Source organism: Rattus norvegicus, chromosome 20 (genome assembly GCF_036323735.1).
Source record: "Rattus norvegicus strain BN/NHsdMcwi chromosome 20, GRCr8, whole genome shotgun sequence".
NCBI lineage: Eukaryota > Metazoa > Chordata > Mammalia > Rodentia > Muridae > Rattus > Rattus norvegicus.
This window is the reverse complement of record NC_086038.1, coordinates 10598854-10610385: the sequence shown is the minus strand read 5'-3', so window position 1 is coordinate 10610385 and position 11532 is coordinate 10598854. Positions and strand designations below refer to the sequence as shown.

The window sequence follows — 11532 nt, the reverse complement described above, 5'->3', positions numbered from 1 at the left end:
CGGGGATCCCGATTGTGCCCAATTGGCCAGGCGCGCAGCGCTTGCGAGCGCAGTTACAGCCTGTCTCCTGCCGGCGAAGCCTCAACAACCCCAGATTTCCGCGCCCCAAATCCTTGAAGCCCCCCAAATTCTCCGTGGGCTCCGAGGACTTCGGAACCCCAGCAGCTGCAGCTCTCCACTCTCCGAGGTCCAGCACCCCGAAGTCTGCTCTCGCACTATGCAGCTAAAGTGAGTCCGCTCTCGGTTGTGTCCCGTAAGTGGGTTGGGGGAGCCGGGGACCCACCCGAACTAGGGCTGAGAGCGCCCGACGGTAGCGCAGCGGCCCAGTACCGGCGCCGCTGTCCCGGGTTCCGGACGGCTAGCGGCCACACCTGGACCGGCCGGCTTGGACGGCAGGGGGCGGCGCAGTGCTAACCTGCTGCACCCTAGGAAGAGAACGGGCGCGTGGGCGGCTTGTAGGCGGAGGAAGGGCAAGAGCGGGGGCTGAAGGTGAAGACGCACAGCAGCCCTGGGCACTGGCTTAGACGCCGCCGCCCTTCTCCCTGTTGATTTCCCAGAAGGAAGGATGTGTGTTACCTCAAAGGCCAGCTGATACCCAGTGCATGGGGATGGGGCACCTCCTTGTACACTTGACTTCCCTCACAGATCCAGGCTGGGCAGGGGGAAGTGAGAGGGGCGTGTGTGTGTGTGTGTGTGTGTGTGTGTGTGTGTGTGTGTGTGTGTGTGACAGTTTTGCACTCCGGCTTTTTGCTAAAACATTTCCCTCAGGCACTTGTACGGTACTTGGTGAAGTCCTCAGTCCACAAGTGTCCTAACCACAGAGTCTCCAGGGAGAGAAAAGGGGGGACCTTGCAGGCTACGGAGTGCCTGGTGGCCAGTGGCTGGCTTGAGTTTGTGGTTTGCCCACTGACCGTAACTGTAGGGCGCGCGCTCTCTCTGTCCTCTCTGTCTCTGTCTGTCTCTCTTTTTCTCTCTCTGTCTCTCTGCGCACGCTCTCTCTCTCTCTGTCTCTGTCTCTGTGTGTGTGTGTGTGTGTGTGTGTGTGTGTGCGCGCGCGCGCGCGCGCTTATGCACATGCCCACGCGCGCACACATTCCTGTGACTCCCCAAGGGTTTCTCTTGAGACAATCTCTGAGAATTTCAGAGCTGCTGTTGAGAAAGAGTGAGGTTTTGTTAAAGGTGTGTGGGCAGCTGTGCAATGTCTGTGACCCGCTGCAGGGTCTTAGCCGCTTTGGAGAGAGAGCCTCCATGGAACAGATGGTCTCGGAAGACTAGGCATGCGCTGGCTTAAGGCTGCTTTAGATAGAGTAGGGTGAAGTGCCCCCCCCCCACCACGCCTCTCCTTCTCCCCTTCACTCCCAACACCAACCAGGCCTCCTGTGTAAGAGGAGGCCGTTAGGCTTAGATACACAGGACACGGTCTTTTTGGGTATCACCAAGGGTCTGGAACATGGTGTCCCACCAAGTTTGGTTTCGGATGGCCCTCTCCTGCCCCCTTTGGGGCTGTCAGGGGTCTCCATCTCTTTCAGAGGCAGCTTATGTCCCTCTATAGAAGATTAGGTCACAGGAAGGGGACACAGACCACAAAGCGGGGGACTCTCGGAGCACTTTCCACACAAATCAACTGTCTTCCTGAGTTTGGGAGCTCTCGGGCTCTGGGAATTGGGGGTGGGGTGGGGGTGGGGAGTGTACGGTCCTGGTTGGATTCTCTGAGGTCTCAGTGGAAAAGCAGCCAAGGATCCTCCTCCAAGGGAGTTCACATCTTTCCTAGGTGCTACTGCTTTGTGTCCACGGAAACCAGCCAGCCTGTTTGGAAGAAACACTGTTTTTTTTTTTTTTTTTCTTTTCCTTTTTTTCCGGAGCTGGGGACCGAACCCAGTTCCTAGGCAAGCGCTCTACCACTGAGCTAAATCCCCAACCCAAAGAAACACTATCTTGTTTGTCTTTCTAGCAGGTTCTTTTCCGGTCCTGGTCTGTTTTTGCTGCTATTTTGCAGTCTCTGTGTCGGTAAGTCGGATGCTTCATGCTGTGTGGAGCATAGATGTAGAATAGTAGGGAAACCCTGGCCACTGCCCCTACCGACAGCCTCTCCAGAGGCCCACTGGAGAAAGCTGGATCCCCATACCTAGGTTTGATGTGTAGGGTGGGTGATCATAAAGGGAAGTTGCTTTTCCAAACTTTACACTTCTCTTTGCATTTCTTGCTTGGGGGTCAGTGGAATGCCCCTCCTGGTCTCTTTGCATGGTGGATCACTTTTGAGAAGAGTTAGGGGTGTGGTAGGACCTTGCCAAAGCCAGGGAGGGAGCAGCCTTGGGATTCCGTGGAAGCTTGCACCTTATACCTGAGCTGGTACTATACACCCTCCACCCTCCTAATGAAACTTAGTAATGAATTCCTTTCTTGCCTTGGTGGGTTGGGCCAGGATGGGTGTTTGAATCTTAAGTAAATACATTGTATCATTTTTGAACCTCTGCAGAGGCTGAAGTTAAAGAAGTCAATGCAATGGTGGGGAGCGATGTGGAGCTCCGCTGCGTTTATCCTCGGAGAAGCCATTTCAGCTTGGATGATCTGTATGTCTACTGGCAAATCGTCGATGAAGCTAAAACTGTGGTGACGTATTACCTGCCCAGTGCTAACGAGTCTTCGACAATCCATGTGAGCAACTCCTACAAGAACAGGGCCCATCTGTCACCGGACCTCATGAAGGAGGGCGACTTCTCCCTGCACCTGCAGAATGTCACCCCTCAGGATACCCAGGAGTTCAAGTGCTTGGTCTTTAGGATGTCCACAGTGTTAGGCAAGGCCTTGGAAGAGGTGGTCAGACTGCGTGTGGCAGGTAAGACTCTCAAAGCAGAGATTGGCTTTGCCCAGCGTGATGCTCTGGGAAAGTCCTGAGAAAAATCTCGATCCCAACTGTCTTGGTGGTGGGCTTCTGTGCATCCGTGGAGCTCTGATCTTAGCAGAGTCCATAACTCAAGACCCCCTGGTTTCAGAGAACTGCCCATTTAAGCCACCTTTGTCTTCAGTTGCCTAATTCAGCTCGAAGCAGATACTGAGAACTGAGTAAATAGGGAGTGGTGGAGTGATGGCTCGTTAGGTAAAGCTTTTACTATGCACACGTGAGGACCTTCATTCCATCCCGCCTACCTAAAGTCAGGCATAGTAGCAAGCATTTCTAGGTCTAACACTAGGGAGGTGGATAGGTGGACCCTTGGGGCTCGCCGGTTAGCCAGCCTAGCCTACTGAGCTTTGGGCCCCTCAAAACAAGGTGGAACAATGCTAGAGGTTTGTACTGTTACACATGGGCACACGCGGTCGCCCCTCCCCCTAGCCAGCACATTCTCAAATGTGCGTGCCCACAAGGAATAAAGGATGCTAGAAATCTAGGGAAACGCCTAGAGTCCACTAAGGATTCAGGGTCACTTAGTGGGGGGCAAATGTGTGTTCAGTGAGGAAAACCAGCCCAACCTTAGGGAGCAGGAGTTTGGTGTGGGAGCTGTCACTACCCACCAGGCTCAGTGTCTTTCTCCCCACCCCTACCCCCACCTCCACCCCTGTTAGCCGCATTAATTGCTTTTGCAGCACTGTGACCAAAATACCTGATGTAGACAACCAAGGGACAGAGATGTCCCACAGTTTCAGGTTTCAGACCATCCTGGAGGGAGAGGCATGGGAGGGCAGCCCAGGTGGGGTGGCAGGAGCGTGTGGCCAGAGAGTCTGTTCAGTGCACCACAGACCAGGGTGCCGAGAAGAGGGCAGGCTGGCTCTCTTAGCTCTTTTTCTCCTCATTTAAAACATTTGTATGGGTGTTCTGTTTGCGTGCGTGTCTGGCGGCCATAGAGCGAATCAAGTCTCGTGGGACTGAAGTTGCCGGTGGTTGTGAGCTTCAGCGTGGGTGCTAAGAATCACATCCAAGGGGGCTGGAGAGATGGCTCTGCGGTTAAGAGCACTGACTGCTCTTCCAGAGGTCCTGAGTTCAAATCCCAGCAACCACAACGTGGCTCACAACCATCTGTAATGGGATCCGATGTCCTCTTCTGGTGTGTCTGAAGACAGCCATAGTGTACTATGATAAATAAATAAATAAATAAATAAATAATAATAATAATAATAATAATAATAATAAAAAGAATCAAATCCAAGCAGAACAAACAGCCAGTGCTCTGAACCGCCCCCTCTTACCCCCACTCCCCCATTTTCTCTCCTTATCCATTCTCCCAGTGCACCATGGGAGTTAATTCGGTTAATTAGATGGGTTTCAGGCCAGTGGAGTGGCAGTGAAGATTTATCTGTGGGGCATTGCACCTCACCGCTGGCATGAGCCTCTCTGGCTCTGTCTTGCTCAGACTTCCCCACTGGTCAAGCCTCCCTCACCGCTGCCTCCTTTCCCTGCAGCAAACTTCAGTACGCCTGTCATCAGCACCTCTGGCAGCTCTGACCCTGGCCAGGAACGCACCTTCACTTGCATGTCCAAGAATGGCTACCCAGAGCCCAACCTGTATTGGATCAACAGGACGGACAATACCCTAATAGACGAGACTCTGCAGAATAACACGGTCTACTTGAACGAGTTGGGCCTGTATGACGTCGTCAGCACACTGAGGATCCCTTGGACACCCCATGTGGATGTTATCTGCTGTGTAGAGAATGTGGCTCTCCACCAGAACATTACTAGTATCAGCCGGGCAGGTGAGGTCCAGGCAGGTGAAGCCCAGGCAGGTGAAGCCCAGGCAGGTGAGGCCCAGGCAGGTGAAGCCCAGGCAGGTGAAGCCCAGGCAGGTGAGGCCCAGGCAGGTGAAGCCCAGGCAGGTGAAGCCCAGGCAGGTGGGGCCCAGGCAGGTGAGGCCCAGGCAGGTGAAGCCCAGGCAGGTAAAGCCCAGGTCAGTGCCTAGGGACTCTGGGAGCCTCCAGGTCATAGGTTAGGCGAGGTCCACAGTGATAAACAGACTTCTTACAGATGATTTCTATCAGAGAGAGGCAATGGGGGAGGTTCTTGGTTTCTGAAGGTGGGGACAGAGATTGCCGCTCGGGCCTCTCACAAGAACTTTTACTCACTGTCCAGGCAAGCAATTAGTGTGCCTGTCACCTACAGCAGCTGATTCTTGAGCTCTTCAGCCAGTGAGGAACACTGAGTCAGTGAGTCGTAGCAGCAACAGGACTTGGTCAGGAGGGAGGACTATACCGGGACACTTCCCCACATTCTCTGCCTTTGAACACGTGCCCCCCCCAACCCCACCCCCATCCCATCCCATCCCATCCCATCCCATCCCAGGGAATTCAGCTGGCCTTGGCTACTGGCTGGGTCCTCTATGGATCACCAAGACCTGACCTTCCCCAGAGGCCATAGCTGTCTTAGCCTAGATAAGGGACCAAGCCAGTCACTGGATATGAAGAATGATCGTATTAATAAGAGGTGTCCCAAATAGGTGACCCGCAGAGGGAGAAGGCTGGCAAGAGGAGGCCAGAAGCTGGAGTGAGGTGGGGTGAGGACTAGTTGTCTTCTTTTGGGGTCAGTAATGGTACTGGCATTCTTAGTGGGCACCAGTACGTTGTAGAAACATCCAAGAGCGTCACCCCCAGAAGAGTCCATATTTCTTTCATGCCCCTCCCTTTTGAGCCTGAAGACAGTGACACCAAGTCTTATAGTAGGACCAGGGGACCTTTGAAGAGTACCCAGAGATTTTACAACTCACACAGTGATAACAGGAAGCCTTTTGAAAGCTGCTGACCCTTTCTTTCCATGGGGAAAACTTCTCCCTATCAAGGCCCTTAAGTCTCGAACATTTTCCCTTTTCTTTTCTTTTTTTTGGGGGGGGGGGTTGGGTTGACAGGATTTCTCTGTGGACCAAGCTGGCCTCTGCCTCCCCAGCGCTGAAATTAAAAGCATCTGCCACTACCACCCTGGTCCCATTTCCTTTCTTTAGACAGGGTCTCATGTAGCCAAGGTGACTTTGAACTCCTGAACTCCTGATCTTCTCTGTCTCCACCTCTGGAGGGATGGGATACCAAGCGTTCTTCCACGCTCAGTTTATGTGGTGCCCAGAACCCAGGGCTCAATGTTTGCTTAGCGAGCTCAGTGCCCGCCGAGCCACGCCCCCGCCACGCCCCGCCACGCCCCCAGCCAAGTTTCTCTTTCCCGCAGATAGTTTCACTGGAAGCATGAACACAGAGAGGCCACAGGAAATCCACAGAGAGGCTACAAAGGTCCTTTTCTACGTCCTAGCTGCACTTCTGGCGGTAGTGGTTGTCATTTTCATCATCGTGCTGTACAGATGCAGGCGTCGTCCCTGCCAGAGCTATACAGGTTTGCATGAGACTTGCTGACTGTTTACCTATGAACGCACTGGTTTCCGCAGCTTCCCACGCTCTTTGAGAAGATTTTCATTTAAGATCCTATTTTAAAGTAGGGCTGTGGTGGCGCATGCCTTTGATCTCAGCACTTGGGAGGCAGAGATAGGTGCATCTCTGGGGGTTCGAAGCCAGCCTAGTCAATAGAGTGAATTCCAGGACAGCCAAAGGAACTCGGTCGTGAAAAAAAAATGCAATTTTAAAAGCATAAGCATACTTAGTGACACAGCCAGAATCCTCCTAGAAGAGGGTTAGGCCCTCCATTTTTTCTCTTTTATTTATTTATTTATTTATTTTATATAAGTACACTGTAGCTGTCTTCAGGCACACCAGAAGAGGGCATCCGATCCCATTACAGATGGTTGTGAGCCACGTTGTGGTTGCTGGGATTTGAACTCAGGACCTCTGGAAGAGCAGTCAGTGCTCCTAACCACCGAGCCATCTCTCCAACCTCCGTTTTCAATAGAGTCAAGCTAGTGACAAGAAACACACTTCAAGAAACTCTAGGCTCCAGGGGATGATGGAGCCTAGATCCAGAGGTGGGACGGATGAGCTGGTGAGCACTCAGCCTTTAAAGGGACAGTTCCCAGAGAAGCCATTTCTGTGGATGCTGTTCTAAGTTATGGGCAAGTATATGCCTGGAGTTTTGTACACTCCAAGGACGGGCCCAGAAAGTAGAAAAGTCAACACATATTACACGTGGGCCCCAGGGCAGGCTCTATGACCAGAAAGTCTAGAAATGCCGGAAGGACTCGGGGAGTGGAGGGAGCTGAATAAAGTTCTGGGTCAACCCCCAGCCTGGCTGAGCCAAGGACAGTAACTTCACGTTTTTAAAAATATTTTTACTTGTATGTATGTGTAGAAGTCCATGGAGGGCTCAAGGCCACTGAAGCCCCTGGACCTAGACATATACATGGTTGTGAGCCACCGTGTGTGCCGGGAACTGCATCCAGGTCCTCTTGCAAGAGCAGCAAGTCTTAACCGCTCTCTTACTCAGGATTTCTTTCTATTCCTGCACAAACATCATGACCAAGAAGCAAGTTGGGGAGGAAAGGGTTTATTCAGCTTACACTTCCACATTGCTGTTCATCACCAAAGGAGGTCAGGACAGGAACTCACATAGAGCAGGAACTTGGGAGGCAGGAACTGATGCAGAGGCCATGAAGGGGTGCTGCTTGCTGACTTGCTCCCCTGGCTTGCTCAGCCTGCTTTCTTTTAGAACCTAGGACCACCAGCTCAGGGATGGCTCCACCCACAATGGGCTGGGCCCTCCCCACTTTAATCACTAACTGAGAAAATGCCTTACAGCTGGGTCTCATGGAGGCGTTTCCTCAAGGGAGGCTCCTTTCTCTGTGATAACCCCAGCTTGTGTCGAGTTGACACACAAAACCAGCCACCACAATGGCTGAGCTCCCTCTCCAGCCCTGACACCAAGTATCTTAAATGCTCCCTGCACACGTACTCCTTGAAATCCATCTTGCCTTAAAAGCAAGGTTTTCTGGGGAGCCCCCGTGGGAGCTTGGGGAAGATGATACTGTATGCTCATCCTCCAACAAAGCCTGAACCTCTGCTTTGACCCACAGGACCCAGGGCTGTACAGCTTGAACTCACAGGTGAGTGTACCTGTGGGGAGAGGCCGGTTGGCTGAGTGGTCGTGACCTTTCACACCTCCGGTGGGCAGTTTTCCATACTTGATGATTCCAGAGTTGCAGAAACCCTGTCCTGTGGCAGAAGCTCTTGGACCGTGCATAGCAGACAGCCTGTCATAGGTCCCTGGGTCCCTCCTGCCTCTGCTCTGCAGAACCCATAGACTGTGACTCTGGCAGTCCAGAGTCCCTTGGTGGAGGTGTACACTCTGTAATTGGAAGGACAGTCGCAGGTGGATTCCGCAATCTCCAGAGGTGTGGATTCACATCCTGATTTTAGAAAAACACCTCAGAGGTTTTGGTTGACCACTAAGAGATACATATCCCTGGCTCTAAGTATTTTTACTACCTCAAAGTGACTGCACCTTCCTGAACCCGGCTTTTCCACGGTAGAGATGTCGGTATGTGTGGTCCCCTCGGTGCGTTGGGGCCTGTTGGCTGACACCCACCACCCCCCACTCCCTTTGAAGCCTGAATTCTGGGCCACCTCGTCCTTACCCAGTCATGAGGCTGTACTAGCCAGCTGTTTCTAGTTATCAGCCTGAGTCCCGGGAAGAATCATTTCATTGTCTCCAAAATTAAAACTTTGCATGGTTCCAGTAGAGTGAGCTTACCAGGCAGGCACGAGGAAGCAGGGCCTGCCTTCATCTTTCTCTCTCTTCCTTCCAAGACCATTCCTGACAGAACTCTGCCCAGGATGTGGACAGGGTTTCTAATGGACTCCCGCAGGCCTGGTGACAGAGGACAATGAGCTGTCTGCTTACGTGCTGTGATGAAGGCCAGGAATCCCTGGCTTTCCGAGGCTTGATCCCAGAAACCCCCGAGGGAGATCTCTTCCAGTGGGCGGTGTCATCAGACTGTGGAGCCTCCCGTGAGCACAGAGAGGAAGCAGCTTGTGAGAAGATCCTTCTCCTGCCAGATACTCAGTCCCAGGATCTTTGAAAGAGGGCATTTGAGCCACTCCGAAAGCACCTACAAAATCTACTGGAGACTGTTTCCCTGCAGGACCTTCCGTGAGGGAGGAAGCTTGACTTTATTTCAGTCTCAAGCTCGTTGGGCCTCCTAGAGGATATGTATGGGGTTCTGTCTACAGAAAACCTGCTGCTGGCTGACAATGACTGGGCTCAGAGATTAGGGGCACTCGGCCTTGCAACATCAACGGGACATGCCTCAAGGCAAAATATGGCCCGTCTGCCACACACAAGTGCTTCTCCATCATTGAAGGCCCTCAAACCTGACTTGTGGTGGATATAAAAGCTTCTCGAAAGCCTTGAGCTCTTTCAGTCTGAACACAAAACGGGAGGTCAGCTCCACTCAGTCTCAGCAGCCCATGGAGACCTCAGCTCCTGTGTCCTGGGTCTCTCCACGTTGTTGGCCAAAATAGAGCTAGATGTTTTGTTTTCCAGATGGTTCCGCAAAGTTGGCTGCTTGGAAACATAGGTGTGCACAAGCTCCAGGTTGACGCATTAGGCAGCATGGACTCACCAATGGGACACAGTTCCTTCCCACCCAGAGGCTGGACATCCTAGACAGTCGGGGCCTGCTATATGGCTGGGGCTCAGTGCTGACGGATATGAGAAATCTTCGGAACGAGGAGTGAGAACCCTGGGCTCGGGCTCAAGGGGACCAGTATTATGAAGACCTGTCCACATGGACTCTTTCTTCTTCGTGTCGACTTCTTCAATGAAACGTCTCCCTGCAAATGAAGCATTACTTAAACCCGTAGAACAGCAACTGTCCTTGTGGGTCTTGAGTTGACAGCTACAGTAAACGACCGTAAGGAGCAGTTGGGGTGCAAGGAGCTGGGGTGCAGTGCCCCTAGGACAGATGTTTGGGAATCAGCGGCCTCCCCGAGGCCCATAGTTCCAGGACACAGCCATGTCTCAGCTGTCCCAGGAACTCTGGTGCATCTATAGGGCTCTTCTGTCTACTTTCACTCCCCCCCACCCCCCATCAGGGGTAGTTTAGGGTTAGAAGAGGTCAACCCAGTGAGCCAGCCAGCTGCCGTGGGGCACCAGTCACTGCACCCCCCCTTCCCCATGCCTCCTGCTTATGTCACACTGGGAACCCTTTATAGACCACTGGCCCTGTAGTCACCATCACCTGCTGATCCCAACAGTCCCCCACCTTCCTGTGGAATCCTGGGAGCACCCCCCCCCCCTTACCCTTAGCACATCAGCATTCGTGAGACTTGCCCTTGTAACCCCTGACTCCTTCAGCCCAGAACCTTGCGGTCACTCTTTATCTAAGTTTGTAGATGGGGCATAGTGACTTCCAGAAACCCGGCAAGGGAATAAACATAAGATGTGCTGTCTGCCTTGCGTCTGGTGGCTTGTGTCAGTGTGGTGTGCCTGGCTCCATCCGCCCAAATGTTGCTACCCCTCTGGGTGGCTCTATTCCTCAGGGGATATAGATCATCACTCTGGGCAGTTCATTACAGCCAGAGGTCTCTCCCAGCTTCCCATAGACCCCAGAAATGTCCCAAGGGGGTCACCTGGTGGGTGGACAGGGCAGGTGGCCCCAGCTGGAGCTCATCACGTTCAGTGCCTCTGGTTCCTCTCTGAAGTGAGGCACCTCTTCAGTCCAGACATTCCTGACAGAGACCCTGGCCTGGGATAACAGCTGTGGCTCTGGAATGGCCAGCCCCAAGAGAAGATGGCTCTTCTCCACTATAGCTTGCCCTGCAGTGGGTCTAGGATGGTTCGGCTTGTTTTCGACACAGTACCCATCCCCACCTGGTCCAGCACCATCTTGGCTGCTGTATCTCCCTCCCAGTCCAACCTTTTTTTTTTTTTTTTTTTTGGTTCTTTTTTTTTTCGGAGCTGGGGACCAAACCCAGGGCCTTGTGCTTGCTAGGCAAGCGCTCTACCACTGAGCTAAATCCCCAACCCCCCAGTCCAACCTTTTAAACAAAGGACAAACCCATGCCTCCAATGAGGCAGCAGCCTCTGTGACAACCTCTGTGACAATCACTCGGAATGATTTCATCCTTTGTCCCATCCACAGATCAGAGGACGCCAGGAGTCCAAGGAGGTGTAGCCTTGAGGTGGCTCTCATTAAAGCCTCCTGGCCCACCCCGAGACTCCCTGAATTAGAAATTCCCGGAGCCCCCACCCCACCTCTGATCACTGATGAGGTTTTCATGCTGACCCCTTTTTAGACCGTCCCTTCCCCAAGATCCCTGACACTCCCTTCAGACATTCCCTCAAGTCCTCCTGGGGTTTGTTGGCTACAAACAGCACAATCCAAGCCCAGAACAAAGTGGCCCCCTGATTTCACCACCTCCCTCCCCTCCCCCTCCCAGCAGGCCTTTAGTCACATGTGGCCACCACTCACTGCTTGTCCCCACCTCCCCTTGACAAAACAAGAGCTAAACAATCCCTCACCCCCTCCCTGACGTCCCTTTCCAGGTCCCAGACCCGGGAACTCTTTCCAAAGGGCTCCACCCAACCTCTGAGGGTTTGAGTAGTTGGAGGGTCTGTTCCTTGAGCTGTGGTGGGTAGGAAGCGGGCTCTAGGAACTGATTTCCCAAAGAACT

General features: G+C 53.0%; 1 protein-coding gene across 5 annotated transcripts; it reads left to right on the top strand.

Moving 5' to 3' along the window:
• On the top strand, positions 1–10308 carry Icoslg (inducible T-cell co-stimulator ligand). Of its 5 annotated transcripts, none has more exons than XM_006256262.5 (7): positions 1–228; positions 1952–2007; positions 2477–2836; positions 4396–4689; positions 6143–6304; positions 7932–7961; positions 8665–10308. In XM_006256262.5, exons 1-7 carry the CDS (start codon positions 218–220, stop codon positions 8673–8675), a joined length of 924 nt encoding a protein of 307 aa, XP_006256324.1. In that variant the 5' UTR covers positions 1–217; the 3' UTR covers positions 8676–10308. The 5 variants fall into 5 exon arrangements, with proteins under 5 accessions (XP_006256324.1, XP_006256323.1, XP_006256322.1 ...); NM_001427376.1 differs by having other exon boundaries at positions 21–228; positions 1955–2007; XM_006256261.5 differs by having other exon boundaries at positions 9–228; positions 1955–2007; positions 7932–10308.
• Positions 10309–11532: the final 1224 nt, after the last annotated feature.

Excerpts from the sequence above, each read along its gene's own strand:
- Icoslg (XM_006256260.5), top strand. Across the intron at positions 2,008-2,476 it reads ATTTTGCAGTCTCTGTGTCG|AGGCTGAAGTTAAAGAAGTC; the intron begins GTAAGTCGGATG and ends GAACCTCTGCAG. Across the intron at positions 4,690-6,142 it reads TACTAGTATCAGCCGGGCAG|ATAGTTTCACTGGAAGCATG; the intron begins GTGAGGTCCAGG and ends TCTTTCCCGCAG.